At 36.2% G+C, this 19,273-nt stretch overlaps 1 protein-coding gene across 5 annotated transcripts in view; it reads left to right on the top strand.

Annotated features, from left to right (window-relative positions):
* The window catches only part of ARB2A (ARB2 cotranscriptional regulator A), a 362,845-nt gene that overhangs the window by 218,585 nt on the left and 124,987 nt on the right, over positions 1-19,273 (top strand). For all 5 annotated transcript variants that reach the window (XM_010987660.3, XM_031448348.2, XM_010987659.3 and 2 more), the window contains one exon: positions 14,333-14,449. In XM_010987660.3, coding sequence (XP_010985962.1) covers positions 14,333-14,449 — 117 coding nt within the window. The remainder of the gene's footprint in view (positions 1-14,332; positions 14,450-19,273) is intronic.

Below are 19,273 nucleotides of genomic sequence, written 5' to 3'. Positions count from 1 at the left end.
AGAGTTAGTGAGATTCACTTGGATAAAGGTCAAGAGAAAGATAAGCAGAGCATCAAAGCATAAGAATGAAGGCCACAAATAGCAATAATTTGTACCTTTTTTCTTACATAAATTTCAGTGATCCTATTTGTAATTTTTAAGCATGTACTTAGTTCAAAATTGACCTGCACTTCTTCCAGACTATTTTGAAGACTGTACTTAATTTTCTATTTCAGCTCATCACTTGAAACTAAGTAGAGGAAAAATGAGTATGCTACCATTCATAACTATATTTCTATATTAGAGCTGGGGTTATTGATAATGAAGTGACAACATAATGAACTAAACTTTTTCAATTGACAATAATAGTTTGATCTACTTTAAAATGTAAGTGCTCTGTTCATTTTTTAGAATCTTAATGTCCATTCTAGACTTAAGCTTGTTTCAAACTACAAGACTACCTGTAACCTCTAAGGGCATTAATGACTTTGTTATGCCGTTTTTTAAAATGAAACTCTCTCTTCCTCCTCTCTCTGCCTGACATCCCCTGCAAAGGTGGAAAGCAATCAGTAGCCTGTAGAATATAGAAAACTGTGTTTCCCTGTTCTCTTAATTAATCAGATCCATGAGAGAACTGGTAAAAAAATTCTTATTCTTCTCCTCCAGGGTTATAGCCATATGCTTTATAAGTATGAAAATATGCAGTTAAATCATGCTTTGTTTTTATTAGCTAAAGATCTTGATTTTTAACACGACTAATTAGAATAAAGTATTTTTACAGATTTTAATGTTTTCATGGCATATATTTTATATCCTAACCAAAAGGAACAAAAAATATTGCTAGTACAGTACAGCTTGGTCTGAACACCACTAAAATACCTGACTGTAAACACACGGGCAGTTTTATATAGAGTTTGTAAAATACCTTTGGTTTATGGCAGCTCAAATTGGTTTCTGCTAAATTAATATTTTAATGAGAAATTATTTAAATGTTTTAAAGATGAAAGGACACATGCATTATCCTACATTGATTTCTTTCTGTTCCAGTTTGCAAAGTGATTTCTTGATAGTGTTTGTTGAATAACATATACATTTAAATATATTATGTGACTAGTTTTATATAATTTTTTAGAAAAAGAACTCTCAAGGTTAATACATGTTTCGAAGAGAAATGTTGTCTTTATTTTTTGTACAAGCATTTTTCTGTTTATTTCTACATAACGTCTTAAGGACATCGGCTAATTTAGGTTCATCTCTGATCTTTAGGAATAGACCTGTCACTTACAAAGAATAGGTACTACCTAGTTAGACCTCATCAGTGCATAAACAAAACACTGATTAATCAATATCAGGCAGCTTTTGTTATATTCAACATTTTATAATTTGAAATGTTATTTTCCCGGTACTCACATCTACAAGCAATCAAATGCCAGTCCATTTATAATAGGTTTTTCTCCTCCTAGCAGGATGTTGCTTTTGGCTATAAAAAGTTAATTTCAGATCCTGATATACTTGCATTAATTTTTGAGACATTGGCCGGGTGTAGTACAGCAAAGAATAACATGAACATCACACCACTGTGCTGTAGCTAATCGTTTATTACCTCAAGCCAGAGAAGCAGTGTTAATGTGAAGGCCGCAGTGTGTGTATGGAAAAGATGGAAACTGACAAAAAGAGTCTTAGAGACAGCTTCCTAGGGGTCTTGAGAGAGGGCCATAACAAGGAGAGGGGGAAACAGCAGCAATACTTACAGTGCTGGACATCTCTGGAATTTTTTATGATTAAAAAAAACTATTATCTTTAATAATAGACCCCATCTTCTCTCCAAACATCTTTGTTTCAGAAAGGGAGCTCATTGTAATGTTATCTTTTTAGAACCATAAGTGTTCTCTGAAAAAACATATGACTGAGATGTTCATCAGCTGGGATGTTTGCTGTAATTCACCAATAAATTTGAATAATTTGACATAATTTCTGACAAAGATGAATGTTTCCACATTCATTTCCATAGTAAGGCAGTGTCTACATGAAGAAACCGGTTTGACTGACTTTACCTGCCAAATTGATCAGAAAAAAAGAACAAAACAACAGCCATTTAGTACACAGAGTGAAAGCAGTTTATTTGTACAAACCACCTTGGTGGCCTGCCAGCCCCAAAACTTGCATGATAGTTTGTCACTTTGGAACTGATAGTATTACAAGGAAGCAAAGCAGTGGACTTGTCAAGGAACTAATGGCACATGCACTTTTAGGCGGACAATGGTAAAAAGTACAGGAGAGGCGCTATCACTTGAGGAGTGTGGAGTTACAGCTAGGGTTATCCCGTGTCTGTTGAAACTAGAGGTGACATCTAAGTCACCTGCTGTCTCATCTGTATGAAAAGAAATTGGACTAGATAGTTTCTAATGTCCCTAACAACTTTCATTCTTTTCTTCTATGCTATAGGTAGAGCCATGTCAGTATGAATTAATATATAATAAGCTGGTTTCAGTAAACATGATGCTCCTTGTAACTTCATTCTTTTATATAAAAGACCATAGGAATAGAATTGCATTGTGCTCATTACTATTAGAATGTAAGTTTTAAGGCCTGAGGGTCTAACTCACCCACTCCCACAGACAATAAAAAGTGGCATCAATGTCAAATTAACTTCTAAAAACATTTAATTCATGTATTGGAAAATCCAGCAATGAGTTTATTGACCTTTCTGTGATCGTAGTATGTGCTGGTGGCTGTGTGGGATGAGACAGACTTAGGGAAGCTTTGCTTTTCCTGACAACTTAGTGACAGAAAGTAGTGTGGTAGATTTCATCGTGACACCCACAGTAAGGAGTGGCACGTTGGGTTCTTGTGAAAGTGGGTTAGGATCAGAACTATGGAAATGTAACATTTGTTCTGCATTTCTGTCCATTGTCTTTTTCTGTGCTCTGTCTGTGGTAGTATCTGCTCCCTCCCACCCCTCATATTATACTCCTGGTGATGATAACTACTCCCACAAGGAATCACTTCATTTCTTTTTCACTCAGGGTTTCTTCTTATAATTTCTTTTGAATATCGTTGACTCTCCTCCCTTCAGATACACTGATGTTTTGCTGACGTTTGACCTCCATTCTTTCGTACATAAGTGCCTGGAAGAACAACATAAAAGTATTTACCACTTTACCATTTCCCTTTCACCTTATTTTAGTAGTTTTTCTGACAGCATCTCGCTCATTCTCCCATTTCCACACCATGTCTATTTCACTTATAATTTTATTAGATAAAACCTTTGTGTAATTCTGTTGTGTATGTTGTCTTTTATATTATTAACACTCAGGAAAATAGTGTAAGAATTTCAGTCCGCAGTGCTGTCAATCTGTCACCTTTCATGCACTACTTTAAAATTCCAAAAATGTAAATGAAGTAATTAACCTGATATGAAACAGTGACATATAATTGACTTTCTAAATTAATGAACTACTGACTCTTTTTTATATCTTTGCCATTTTATAGGATTTCATATTGGCTAAATTGGCTACTTAACAAAAGGTGTGATGTAACAAAAATTCTGCCTCCTACCATAATAAATACTGTTGCTTATTAAACATCCTGTACTGTGCCGCCTAAGTATATTTATTTTAGATTCATAAAACATACTCATAAAACTAAGGCAATATTTAATGATAGTGGAATATAGACCCCAAGTCATTGACTCAACTAGTGGAATACCCCACAAAGAAGTGCTAATGAACAGACGCATGAAGGAAAATGGAATTTGAAAAAATAGCCCAGAGAATAATTCTCCTTCATTCACACATAAACCCTTCCTCGGTGTAAATTTTTCAACGCCACCTCGCATCAGAGCTGTCATCAGATGTCTAAATGATAGGTTTCAGGGTTCTCCTCTTCCTGTTAGTGATCTGAAGTGCTACTCCAGCGTTTTCCATTACAGTGGATATTGATAGAGGACACTTAGAGCACAGTGACTGTTCTTCATGGTTCACGTACATAAACTCAGAAGTGCTCTTTTACTCCATGTAGTATATGTACATGTTTTCTATCTGTGGAATGAAGATACAGCCACAGTCATAGAGGTAAATAGCTACTTTCATTCCAACCCCATGTTTTCTTCCATGCAGTGGATAGATGGTTTTGTGCAGTAAATACAATCTTAAAAGTCCTATCTCAGTTGAACGTATTTCAAACCACTTATTCCCACAGACTTTTATCATTTCAGAAATGTGAGTTGTGCTTTCGTGAGAAAAATGACTCCAGTATCGTCAGAATCATATTTTAAAATGCCAGCTTAAAGGATTGTCCTACATTTGTTGGTCAGTACAGTATTCATTTAAATAAACCTTATAAGTAGTTAGTTGAATAGAAATTTCTTCCAGCAGTAGCATTCAGTTGAATGTTTAAGCAGGCACACAGGCTCCAGGTATTTAGCATAAGTTCCTAGGTAGAAGAGCCATCTGGAGATTCTTATTCAAATATTTTGAAACACCATAGGATGCCTGTGACTTACACTTATTACAATGATGGTACTTTCCCATTTAAAAAATGAGTGTCAACTTCTCCCCAATGTTTGGCAACTCTAATAACCCATAACTGATGAACACATCCTATGTTAAAAACATTTTGGTGGTTTTGCTTTATTATATCAATTGGTCAAATGCCTACACTAGAATCTAAAAGTAAGACCCCACCAATATATGCAGATTAGATCAGTGCCACACCATTTCTGCATAACCCTGAGCCTACATTGAAGAAATATGGTCAAATGAAGATGACCCTGAATTTCTAGAGGCAAAAACTCAGAAACATCTGAGGCCCCAGAGTAAGTAAGATCTGGAAAAGAATCAAAATGTGCCAGTCACTGTGCAGGGAAAGAGATGTGGTATTGGCCTGGCAAATACAGTCCTTCCCTCTTGAAGCCTACATTTCAGTAGGAAAGAAAGCTAGTGAATACATAATTACCAGTATAAGTATTTCAGATGGAAAAATGTAGGATATTACATGGGTAGCCATGGTATAAAGATGTGAGATTTTGAGTTAATAGATCTAGCTGTGCCACATACTAAGTATGTGAATGTGGATAAGTCCCTTACTTTCTCTAAGCATCAGTTTCCTCATCTATAAAACAGGTCCGTAATCCCTCAACTGCCAATCTACTGAACAAGAAATTGTTCTGTCTAATGAGATAATCTATATATAAATACTCAAAATTCAAAGGGTCCCCACAAAATTTATCAGAACTTGCCTTCCTGCCTAAACTGTGAGCTCTCGCTGAAGGTCAAAATTCACATCTTCCTCAACTTTATGGTCATAATATTATTACCTAAAACAGTTGATAAGTTAGAATATTGCTCCCCTGTTTATGCCAGGTAACAGAGTATACAGTCTTTAAGATACATTGAAACCAATACAGGTAATTGGAACCTGAATTTTTTGTAAAAATATTGTTAAATTTATAGAATAACTTTGAAAATTTTAATAAAATTTCAAATACATGAAATATCTATGTGGGAATTCTATGTAAAGGCTTCCCCACCCCCCAGATTTAATGAGGTATAATTGACATATTTTATATATTTTAATATAACTTTTAAGTATTTTATATATGTTTAAAATATTTGTGTGTATTTAAGGTGTATAACTTGATGACCCCGATATCTGTATACATTGTGAAAGACTCACCACAGCCAAGCCAGTCAACACATCCATCACCTCACACCTAGTGTAAAGGCTTTTAAGAGAAATTTGTTAAATAACATGATCTCCTGTACTCTGGTTATCTACTATATATCTTTGTGGCAGGAAATTATATCCCTTTATCTTTCTTTTTCTGGACCTAAAGAAAATGCTATGCTTTAAAACTTAAGTATATTAACATTCTCCCAGCTGAATGTATATGCCTGCCCCTGTGAGACGTAATGAAACCTTTTGGCTCAAGATTTTAAACCATTTAATGATTGACAAATACATTCTCTCTGTCTCTGTCTTTCTCTCTCTCTCTCTTTCCTTATATATGTATAAGTTCCCACCAGGCTATTAAAGGGGAATGTTACTGAAAAAAAACAAAACGTATATACCGAAGTATTTCTAGTATATGTCAATTAATAAAGGCTCATAAGTGATTTTTAAACTAAGTATTATGAACATACTTGGCACTTATTTGCATCAGAAACATCTCTTAGTATGTAGTACATTTACAAAGTTTTAATAAGTTTTCTCATTTTTCTGTTTAAGACTATCTATTGTCACCATTTAACCATTTCCTTTGCTAAGGCTGCCTTCAATTTTTTGGACTGGCAATGTTTTTAGTCCTTACTTAGACTTTTATAATATATCCACTTCGTGTATATTCATTGTTATTTTCAAATCTGTGTTTTATAATATCTTGCTTACTTATGGTCAGTCTTAAAACATTACATAATAAAACGTTTTAATTAAATCAGTCACCTTGATGAACCCTTACACTGTTTTTTTAATCTGTGACCTCTTTTATTTTTTTTTCTTACAATTAACTTGCTGTTTTCTTGATTAGCAAAGTAAGTTTCTCGAACTGTTGCTTTTTTCCTCACATCTTGTGTTTTTGTAAGGCACTGGTCTTTCCCAGCTCCCAGGTTGTCAATCACTTATTATTTGTTTTGTTTTGGTTTTTCTTTTCTTTTTCTTTTCAACCTACCTTCCACATACTTTTCTGTTGCTGAAGGAGTCTGCACGTGGCAGCACGGTCGAGGCAGGAAAGGAAAAGGAAGTTATTACTGCTCTCTTCTGGCTGCCTGCAATAATAAATCATAACTTGCCATTCCCTAACTGGTGGCTGGAGACTTATCTCCATAAATGCATGTGACCCAAGAAGTTTCAGTTTACATACCCTATCCCTTGGGCTTCTTGCCTGTGGAGAGCCTTTTCCTTCCTGAAATTAGACAAAGGTTGTAAGAATTGAAGCTGGAGCTTCAAAGCACAGGAAAAGAGAATGTTGTCTTAGCCTGTTGCTACAGTGGCGCTCCAGCTGGCCATGTTTACCTACCCAGGGTGTGAGGCCGCATGTCCATCTGTGAGGGGCCCGCGCAGCACTGAGGCTTGCCCTTAAGTTTTGAACTTAGGAACTTTGGGACATATTTCTTGTATGTTTTCCTACATGGTTATTTTTTTTTTTTTTTTGTAGTGATGACTCTATAGGTTTGGGATAGATGCTTAAATTCCTAAGCATGGGGCAGAAAAATTTACTCATTTGCTAGAGTAACATTTAACTTCTGTATTATACTTAATACATACAGTGACTGTATAATTTACCATCCAAACCAAAACACTTTTAGCAGTGAAAAGGGGACACTTTCCTTGTGTGTGTGTGTGTGTGTGTGTGTGTGTTGTTAATGGAGAAACTAGGGAGTGAACCCAGACCTCATGCATGCTGAGCACATACTCCACCACTGAGCTATACCCACCCCCACCCCCGAAAGGGAACACTATTAATAATTACACCAGGTCAATAGACATAAGCCAGGACTGTCCTGGGAATGTATGGTTATCTTATTTATACCTAGTTATTTCCTTTGAAAACATTTAAGCAAGCCCAAATCACTTTACATAATGGAGAAGGTAGGGGTGGAGGTGGGTGTAGTAATTGTATGACACTTCTTACTGCTACCCCACCCGTGTAAATGTTGATGTCACTGAGGAGTACATAGATGTCGTATCTAAAAGGAAGGGTACATTTTAGAAATCAGAAATGAATGTCTAGGTAATAGTAATAGTAATTGACAGTGTTGATTGCTGACATGCCTTATTTCAGTTATCCTTCAGCCTGTGAGGTGACTCTTTATTTTTGTTATTCTTATAATGATTAGTTTTGATTAATAATAATTTTGTTATTGCTCCCATTTTTGTATTCTTATAATGATTAACCAAAAGTAAAAATTTAAGGACATCTTGTTCCAAAGCTTCAGCATGCTATTAACTACAACACTATACTGCCTTCCTCTGGACATATTTCATATCTCTGTGATTATCTATTTAAAAATATAGTCAGCTGTACTCCCTCTATGTAGAAACCAGCCGTAAAGAGGCTCTCTCACCACCAGCTTGGCACTGCTAAACCGTGGCTCCGTGCTTTGCTGCTGGCCCAAGGAATTCTGAAAGGGTTCACTGGTGCCCGGAAAGTGAAGTTGCCACAGTATGACTTCAGCAGTTCTGTTTTAACTTTCAAGTGCATGGTACTATTACTGGTCTAGTATTCTTATTACAGGACTTTACACAGACGCAATAATCAGCTCTTTCTACTTCTCAGCCTGGTGGTTTTAGAATTATTGAACCACATACTCTAAGGAAAAAGCAGCCCTTAATAATTTTTTTTTCCTTTGTGGATCTATGACTCTTTAAAAAGTCATGCTGTCATTAAATGCATTCTAAGTTAAGCTTCTGTTGCCTTCTACATTGAGAAAGGAGAATACACTAGTTTACGCGTACGGAGTAGTTTGCGCCGTGTGTTTTGTGGGGTTGTCTACTATAATTGTGTACTGTGTGCCAGGTCGTCTGCTAGTTGCTTTAGATTTGCTTCATTTCATCTCACGGTAACTCTGTGACTTAGGTGTATTCATCATCCCCCTTTTACCTGTGATGAAGTTAAGATGCAAAAAAAGTTAAAATAATTCACTCACGGTGTTACTACCAGAAGTGGCAGAGCAAGGATTTGAACCTAGGGAACTGACGCCAAGGACTTTGAACCTAACCACACACTCCTTATGAAGACTGCTTACTTGAAAGCGTCTCCTTTCCTATATATATATATTGGATGCACATTGGAAGTATGAATTGTAACATGCAAGAGCTAACTATCATACATGTCTGAGTTTCCTGCCGGGCAGTTTAGTCTTCCTATTTCATCTACCAAAGCATGTGTGTATTTCATTGTAATCACTAGAGGTGCTTCAGGAGCCTTGTGACAGAGACAAGGTTTTAATGTCACAGCAAAGATGATATTTGTTCTGTGGGTAGCATGCTATTGGGACCGACTTATACAAAAGAATCTTTAGGAAGACATTAACAGACCCAGCATCGGCTAATGAGTCATCTTGGCCCAGGGCACATCTGTAACCCTGTCCTGATAGCCCATAGGGCAGTGCACCACACATCAGGGAACGTACACCCAGAAATGTAAACTGATGGGAGAGGCTTGTGTTCAAATATCTGTTTATCAAGTCCCGTAAAGACTACACTCAAGCAGAAGCACTGAGTGTAATTATAATCTACATAACAAAAATGTGGAAAGGTACCAGCTTTTCATACTTTTCAAACTTTCAAACAACTTAATCTGAAATCTTAACTCAGGGAGCTCTAGAGGGAGCTAATCTATTTATACACATATATTTTTTTAAAGACGGCTCAAACCTCAGCCGTGCTATTAACCAGAGTGATGATTCATTCATGCTCATACAGTAGTAATGATCCTCAGATTTATAAACGTACAGGAGTGTCAGATCCTAATCTGAAGGAAACATGCGTTATTTGATTTTCTTTGAGAATATTCTTTCCTGTACAAGTGATTCACATGCTGTAACCCTCAACAGTGCATATGTGTAACACATGTTAGAATTGAAAAAGGAGGTAATGGCTTTTGCTGATGAAAGACTTTAAAATATTTCCCTCAAAAACATGTTTAAAATATGTTACATATGCAAATATAAATATGGATCTGTATGTACATATATACATCCCTCCCCCCTAATCCACACTGGCTCTTTCAGGAAGTCCCCTTGGACTTTAAAATATAAGACATTTATCCTGCTGGATCACAAATATGGGGAAATTAAATTATCTAGTTTTTCTTTAGGTTAAGGTTAAGGTGATCCAATTCAGGGTTCACTTCTTTAGGATGGGAGTAGTGAATCTAGTATCGGATTGGATTTATAATTTCTAAAATCCAAGACCCTGGAGCAGAGATAGGAAACTGCTTCCAGATTCCGTGACAGAGCTTCCCTCTAACATCAGCGTTTCCCTGCCTGCCCTCAAAAGCTTATCTTCCAAGCTACGACAGCAAGTTTTAATTTAATTTGGTGGAAGTAAAATAGTCTTTGTGTTTTCCTTTGCTAAAAGTAGCTCATGGTAGACTTCTGGAAGAAATGAAACCCAGGGAAAAGTTACAACAGTTTGTAGGTGCAAAAGGGGAATTAAGGAACCCTTAGGGTGGCATGAAGTATTTGGATTGGGCCAGATATTTGTGAAGATGCAGGTCCATCATTTGAGGGCATTGGAGAAAGCATGGTGAGGGAGGTTAGGGGGACAGAAAAGGTCTACATGATCCTGGGGAGAGATGGTAGCAACCCTGTGGGAGGGGAGCAAGGTAGCTGCTGCTGACTCTGGCCCTCCCGTGCCACGCCTCTGGTCCTCTGGTCCTCTGGTCTCCATCTCACCAAATGCTCTTACACTCCAATAAGCTGTCTTATCTGGTTACAGTTACTTAATATTTAAAATCTTACACTTACTCTGGAAGAAAAAAAAATAATAGAAGTGTTTTTCTTTTTCCTCTCAATTTCAACCCCATCTAGAATTTTAATAATAAGATGAGCCTACATACGGATGGTATATATTTTTACTCTGTTCAAAGGACTTGATATTTATTGAGTTAGTTAAGCTTTTGTCAGTTTGGGAACATGCAGACAGTGAAGGAAAGAGCAGATTGTGTATAAGCTAAAGTAAAAAGACGTAACAAAAATGGAATAAATGGATAGGATTAAGAGGGGGAAACAAAAATATCAAGTGACAGCATCAAATATTTTTTATTAATTCTCAAATTAATATGAGAGTAATATGATTTATAGAAATAAATATGTTTGATTAATAATGATTAATATTTATAGATATGATTTATAGAAATATTTAATTTTCCCTATTATCCTAGACATCATTTACTTTAGAACTGTGGTAATAATTTTTTAATGCTATTGATAGTCTCACTTTGCTCATGGCTTTTTTTATCTTAGCATGATTTTTAGAATTTAACATTCCTTACTGATTTGGATTTGGACTTTTTTTTTACCGTTTTTTTAAATGTCCAAGTCAATGAAATATTGTATATGTGAAAAGAGAATTAATTAAATGAGTTTATTTATGTGAGTGTAATATTATGTTACTGAGATGTGATACAAATGAAGGAACACAAGACATAAAGTCATGTCACTTTACATAGCCACAGACATACACTCATATCTGCGTGACCATTAACGAGTTTCCAAGCCTCAGTTTCCTCCTCCAAAATACAGAAAATGATACAAGTTTTACATACATTTCAATATTATTTCAAAGTAAGCTGAGAATGACTATGTATTCATTTTGAAATTTATGAAGTGCTACTCACATATAAATATATATTATATACATAAATAAAAACAAAAAGATTTTAATTGTAACTATACCACATAGAACCTATTAAGCCATGAAACTTTAGGATGTTGATGTCTGGAGTATCAAAAAAAATTTTGTCACTTTTATTCAACTCTTGATACCTTACTACTGTACTGAAGACATTATAACACCAACAAAAAAATGCCGTCTTTTTTTGAAAGATTTGTATAGGTGTTAAAGTGATCTTTAGTGTCATTGTTTAAAGGGATCACTTAGCAGATACTTCACAGCTCATTTGGGAATGCAGAGACACTGAGTTCAACTGTCTTAACATTTTTAGAGATTGAGATCCCTTTAAGAATGTAATCAAAGTAAAGCATCTTCTCCCAGAAAAATATTTATTTATATATATATATATACATAAAGATATAAAAATATTTATTTATATCTATATATATACAGACAGAATTTTGCAAAGAATTTCAAAGGTGTTCATATCCATGGATCCTAATAAAATCACTTCACCACCTTAGATTGACATATAGTAGGACTTTGCCCATATGGGTTCCTTCCTTTCAGATTTCTGGGTTTTCCAGACTATCATGACGGACTTTTACAGAAGTTGTTTTCCCACCCAGCTGCACCTCCACCCATTCCTTGCTTTAGCTATATTCCATCAAAGGTCTGTCTCTTAAACAGTCTTGATTTCTGTATTCAGTCTACCCCTACCATTGCCTTTCTACAGCATTTCTCATCAGTGCTCATCCCCTGAGGAGGCAGTAGGTGAGAGAAGGCTGCTGGGAACCACACCAACACATCCAAGAAGCGGAGGCGCTGGTCAGACATGGCAGTGAGGGTAGTCCCAGGACTTTCAGAATAAGTTGCAGCGAGCCCAAAACAGAGGGAAATAGTCTGCAAAACGAAACCGTAAAGATTTTCACTGATTTACAATTCTACTAATCCTCAACAGTCAAATATATAAAATTTTTTGTTACTGGGTTCATTTGTAAACAGCTCTTGGTTGAGATCCTCTGGAATTTGACCATTCCTGTCCTCTCGTAATATAATGTGGAAGTGCTTTTTAAACTGCAAGAGACTGTAACAGTGGAAGAGAGTATCGTGCTGGGTTATAATGTGATTTGATGTGATGTGAACAAAAGTTGCGCATCATCACATCTATTATGTGAAGTGTTAGCCAGACGGACAAACTGACCAAAATTTTTTCCCCTCTGGTAGTCAGTCTATTGACTGTACATTTTCCAGGTTTGTAGAATTATTCCCCAGATTTTCTACTTTTACACTAAATCCTCAGCCTGTTCAATTCTTAATTTTATATCATTTCACAAATAGCCCTCAATATTTAGTGTCTTCAGACACCAACACCTTAAATTTAAGTCAGCATGTGTTAACAACAACCAAAACAAAATTCAGGGCAAATATTTTTAAATGCAGACATATTCTTAGAATACCAGAAGAGCATGTTCTTATTTCTAGCTTCAGCAACAGCTAGATCTCTAAAAGTGTTACTGTTTAGAAAAGGAGAATAAGGACATGTAAGTTCTCCATGAGCCAGGTGGGTTCACTGTTGTGGAATTTGGGACTTTATTATCTTAGTGTCAGTTTAAATTTTTACATTCTAGTGCCAGTGTGATCCAGTGAGAATCTATTTTTAAGGTAAAATCTAGAAGAAGGTAGCAAACTACTTAATAATGAAGGTGAAGTATTGAATTAGAGTATTATTTTATGCTTTAAAAAATATCGGTATCACGAGGTGAATTTTGGCGGTAATATGATTTGGCTAACCATCATTGATTTGAAGATTTCCACATTATATAAGCAGAAAACACAAGGCACAAAGATTTAAGGTGTGGAAATGCTGCTCAGGCAGCTTTAACAGTGAATTAGATTTCCATTAGGTAGTGTTCAGTGAAAGGGGATGGGCATAGGCAGGGTTTAAAGAAATTTAAGAGACACATTTTTTTAATTCAGAATGCCAACAGGCATCATTTGGTATCAGAAGCATGGCTTGCAGTGTTCTCTGTATGAGCTTTCATCATCATTCAGAATTCTCCCTTTTTTAAAAAATGTCAGTAATATATTTTTGATAGACAATCCATAGAAATTAATAGCAAATGACAGAGAAATTGCTCATTTTTAGAGGGAGAAAGACATTTGATGCAAAGAAATAGTGAGGACATGGCTATGAAATTCAAGGCTACTACCTATTGTATTTTAACTAATTTTTTATCAAGTTTTTTATATTTGTCATATCAAATTAGGGTCACTAGCAATTTTCTGACTCTTTTCATCTAGAATTCTTATTTTTCAGTTTCTCTGTCTTACAGACCACTGATGAATTCTTCAGTTTCTTCAAGCCAAGTGGCTCTTTTTAAATTTTAGAACCATTTAATTTTATAGAAATAACATTCTATAGAAAGAATTAAAAGTGTAATCATAAATATATTAGAAAGCAAAATGACATTGGTTGGCTTTGAAGAGAAAGATCTCTGTGGGCATTTAAAACACCAAGGAATGACAAGGCCATGGTGAAGAGCTTGCTAGTTAAGTTGGAGAAGTTAAAGCAAGATATCATTCTTTACTGATATACCATCTACTGAAAACTAGTAGAAGTTAGTCCTAACTAGCTAACCATGAACCCCGGGTACTGACTTCCCTGAAGCACTGAGATAGGAAATGGTGGAAGAAACTTGTGAAAGAGGCCCTCAGGGATTCCTCCTTTTTCCCCCTGTGATCCCTTTAATCCTTGAATTGTCAAACGACATGGAAGATGATAGAACTGTGTAATTCTAAGACTTAAGTGGTATTATCTTTTTAAAAGAAAATATTAGGTCTCTTCACATCTCTGGACAAGAACAGGGCATGTGTTCAGTGTAGAAACGACTAACTTTGAAGAAGAGATGCATATTACTTTTTCACTTTTAATATAATATTACCATTATCTGTGACTAAGCACCCAGGAGGGAAAAAATTATAGCCAACATTTTATTTTCCTTTTTCAAAACAGATGATTCAACGCGAAGCAGATGTGAAAAGTAAGGTAACTGCTGTGGCGTTGACAGACTCCGTTCACAATGTGTGGCATCAAGAAGCTGGCAAAACGATTCGAGAATGGATGAGAGAGGTGAGACAGGGCTTTTTTTCAGTGCTGAGATGAGTGAGTGTGGCCTTTATATCTTGAGCCCCCACCAGTTTATATCACCTCCCACTCCCCAACTCCCTTTCTAGAGGCGGAACATTTAGAGGGAAGAGAGAAAACTAGACATGGCTGAAGTAATAATAGAAAACCCTTGTGAAGAACAGCGACTTTTTTGAAAGCCCTCCTCCCCTTTTTCGGCTTTCTATGGAATATAGGTATGCATACAACATGCAGGAGGAACTTTGGCTGAATAAAGTCTTGATCTGTTAGGAGGTTATTATTTCCTGATACTGGATTTTTCCACCAGCTCTTTAGCATTGGTACTGCTTAATCACAAGAAAGAAGCTTAATGTACACTGGGTCTCATCCTTTTCTTGAAAGGTGGCCAGTATGTGCCCCTCTTAAATGGATTGGCTCACTGCTGCCAGTAGGGGGAGAAGTAAAAAGCTGAAATAGTGTTTTGCCAGACCCTTGAGGGAGGAGAAACACAGGAGCTGGTCACGGTCCAGCCTCAGGCTAAGAAAGCTTTTCACTCTTCCTAAGGGCTAGTGAGCCTGAGAATTAACAAGGGCTCGTTAAACCTGCTCCCATTTTTCAAAAAACTTTCAGCTCATTATTTCTTTGATTCCTATTACAGATATATATCTGAAATATCTTTTTTATTTATATTTACTTTTCTGATATCATAAGCAATTGACATCTGCCATGCCAAGATATAGCAATTTTTTAATCAAATCCATACTTATATGAATGAGCTGTTTGACCTTCCTAATTTTTTTTTCATTTTTTTTTTAAATGGAGGTACTGGGAATTGAACTCAGGACCTCATGCATGCAAAGCATGTGCTCCACCATGGTGCTATACCCACCCTCTTCAGTATTTTAATAGAATACTCAGGTATTTACTCAGCTGACCTCTCTCCATAGATACAGTGGGTAACTTCTACCAGTCCTCCTGGTGCACTGTAAGGACCAGAGAATTAATATCTAAAAAGAATTTTGAATAAATAGAAGACTAGGCTATATAATCCCATAGTGATGTTATCATATCACCAATCTGTTTTCTCCATTAGAAAAAGTACTTTCATCATGAAAAAGTCCAAAATACTTTTACTCTATTCCTCATAATGTTATAAACATATAAAGGTGGGAATTTTAAAAATCTATTCTAACACCCAGGTGTCTTCTGTCTGCATTGCTTTTCACATTTCTCCTTTCACAATTTATCTACATCCTTAATAGTCATTTCTAAGGGCCTAAACTTTTTCAAGAGTAATTTTGCATATTTCATGCCTAAACTCTTTTTTTGCGGTTTATCTGTCCAAATGGATACATAACAGCTCCCAGCATTATATAAGTAGCAAGGTTTATAAATGAGCTGTTAGTATCCTTTTCCCCCCACACATAACCAATATAGAATTTAGTACTTATCTCAAACTAGAAACATCCCTGTTCATCATTTTTTAATTGGGAGTTCTTCGTGTCTCATTCCAGGTGACAAATAGAACAAAATTTATTTAGATTTACTTTTTTAAGTATCTCTAACTAAGACTGAATTAGGCGTCTGCTTCAAAAATCAGAATATATTAATCTTTGCATTTTTTCATCTGACTGAAATAGGCAGTAGTTGAATTCATCTTAATTTAATCAAAGCTGTCATTAATTTTTTTTGTAGGCATAGCTTTTAAGAAATTTCTGAAAATTTTATAAAATTTAATAAATGACCTAGTTCTTTCAGTTCCCTCAGTTATGCCTTAGGTGTAAAGCAGCATGAAGAGCTTTGTATTACGACACACCGGAACTCACCCCAGCTCAGTCACTTACCTAGCTGTATAGTCTTGGGCAAGTTATTTAATATCTTTGAGATTCAGTCTTCTCATCTGTAAAATATAATACCTGCCTTGCAAACATGGTTGGGAAAAACTTATATAAAGAAATCACACAGTTGTTGGTACTTTAAAGGAGTTCAGTCAATCACAGCTATTATTGTTGTTACCTTTTCACCCCCAAATAAGATACATGAACACTATTCTACTTTTGTTTTATGAATGATTTGCATATTCAAAATATCTTACAAAAGGGAATTAATGCAGAACAAGGACTTAGGATAACTGAGTTTTGATAATGATTCTGGCTTAGTCACTCACTAGGTAAATCAATAATGAAGGAGCTACTAGGGTCTACCAGGTACTCTGCCAAGACTTACTGTCTTGGGAAAGCCACTCCATCTTTCTGGGCTTGTTTCATAATTGGGAATTAGAGATAATAATTCCTATTTTATCTACTTTGTCAACTATTGTAAGACTCAAAGGTGATAACCAAGAAGAAAATCCCTTGAAAAGCAGTGAAGAAGTAAAGAAGTGAAACATATTATTATAGAAAACACTATAAGATCCCAGAGATAAAAAATTATTAGATCATTGTTGATGGAGCTTTGAAATTATCCCTGCTCAGAGCTCTCCCCTAAAACAGGAACAAAAAGGGAGACTATAGAAGTCTATGTCACATATCTTGTAGGGACTCACCTAAATGTGTGATCCTCTACCAGAAAATTCAATGTGGTTTGGCAAGATTAGAGCCCAGCATCTCCCAGCACTCAGGATGAAACTCCATCCCCTCTTCTTTCTCCTTTTTAGTCCGTCTCCACTCTGCATAATTCCTTGAAATAATGAAGAGCAATCAAGCCTAGGTTCAGCGATTAGAAAGGGCTGTTGTCTTGAGCACAGGTGTTGGGGAGAAGGGTGTAGGAGGGAAGTCTTTATGATCCTCACCATCCCACTGCCCTGCCATCTCCCCTACTCCAGCTTCATTTGAAATCAGCTCAAAAACTCGGCAATTTTGCAAATACCTCTCCCAAGAAAAACATCTTAGCTAAACAGGAGTGTTGTCCATAAAAACAGCAGTCTGCTTGTAGGTGAAGCCTCAGTGCTTTTGGTCTCTTGATGATTGGCTCCATTATTTCACCAAATACTGCTTTAAAATTTGGAAGTGGGACAATGGTACAATTGCCTAGTCATTCTCATTATACGGTAAATTAGTAAAACTGTTTTTTGTTTTGTAAGCATGTTTAAGTTAATATGGTAAAGTTACTGATGTTAAATATTCACTTACTATGAAAAGCTTATTTTTAAAAATTCTAATTAGCACACAGAAAGAAAGTTAAGTACTACATTCTTGTATTAATTGTATAATTTTAAAATAACAATTTCTTTCAAAGAAAGGTCAGAAAGGGCTACTTTTGGCAATGATTCCAAACAAAATCTACTCCCAACCAAAATACCAAGCCTACATACTAAGCCAGCCTCATGAGGAGAGGAAAAAGTAACCAAAGGCAGCTCCTGAAAGGAACTTCTTACTTCAAGCTCCAGGCCCATAAACACTGAGTGGGCAAGGATGAACCTGGAGGACATTATGCTAAAGGAAATAAACTAGACACAGAAAGAAAAATACTACACGGTCCCACTTATACCTGGAATCTAGCAGAGAATAGGATCATGGTTACCAGTGTCAGGAAGGTGAGATGTTGGCCAAAGATTCCAGTTGTGTAGAATGCGTTAAGTCTAGAGACCTAATATACAGCATGATGACTGTACTTAATAAAACTGTTCTGAATACTGGAAATTTGCTAAGAGAATAGATTTCAGGTTCTCTCACCACACGCACACACAAAGTGCTAACTGTAAGGAGAACATATGTTAATTAGCTTGACTGTAGTAATCATTTCACTGTGTATATGTATATCAAATCATCATGTTGTACAACTTAAATACATACTTTTTATTTAAAAAAAAAAAAAGAAAAAGATTGAGTAGACAAATGTCATTTCCTGACATACCCCGGCCTCTGAAAGTCCAGCCAAGCCAAACGTGTGGTTCTGCATAATAGCCGTGAACCCTTACCCATCACCGTTCAGCTCTGAACGTCAGTCCTGGAAACACAACCTGGTGAACAGCAGTAGTTGTTCTTATCTGAGGACACAGTGCCTTCCATATTAGAGATCAACCTCTAAGACGCTGATAATTTATAACTCACACAAATGAAATAAAAATGAGTAAAAACCTAAACTCAACCAGGGCAACAGGCATCTCCAAATACTTCCAAGTACCTTGCACCGGAATACCTACTACCTACTCTTCTCTTAAAAACATAATATACTAAGTTACAACCTATTTATAAAAAATTTTAGTTCATTTAATACCTACACTGAAATATTGTCAACCCTTGGTTTAACTGTCAGAGGGAGTCACTCAGCACTGTGGCCCATTGGCACATCTCGTCCGTATCAGTAGTTCCCAAGCTTTTGGATTTCACAAAGAAGACTATTCACAACCACAAAAACTTGTAAAGTCATACTTTCAGGGTAAAATATTTTTGAATTGAAAACAGTTACCTTTAAGAAACTCACTATGTTGCCTGTTTCTGTCTTCTTCCCTCAGACCCAGAGATGCTCTAGTTACATGATCCATCCCCATCTGCTGGCTCTGGCCAAGGGGGCATCTTTCTCTCTGCTTGTTGATTAGGTTGAGACAGGGCTGCATCTGAGGCTCAGGCATGGCTCTGTTGGTACCTCTACTCCATCATGCCTTGCTGTCTGCTCAGGGAAGCTGAGAATAAGATCCCCAGGGTCTGGGAACCCAGTGCAGCATGATTTGAGTTTAGATAGGGCTTTCCTAGTGGGCTGCTTCTGTCATCTTCCAAGACTCTTTGCTAGTGTTCATCTCAGCTGAAGAACTGGTACAGGGTGCAAATTGGGGCACTGAGAAGAGGGGTAAAACAGGCATTAGAAAAAAACAATGGAAAGAGATTTGAT

Source organism: Camelus dromedarius, chromosome 3, assembly GCF_036321535.1.
Source record: "Camelus dromedarius isolate mCamDro1 chromosome 3, mCamDro1.pat, whole genome shotgun sequence".
NCBI lineage: Eukaryota > Metazoa > Chordata > Mammalia > Artiodactyla > Camelidae > Camelus > Camelus dromedarius.
Note: the sequence above shows the minus strand (reverse complement) of the source record. Positions and strands in the feature narration are given on the sequence as shown.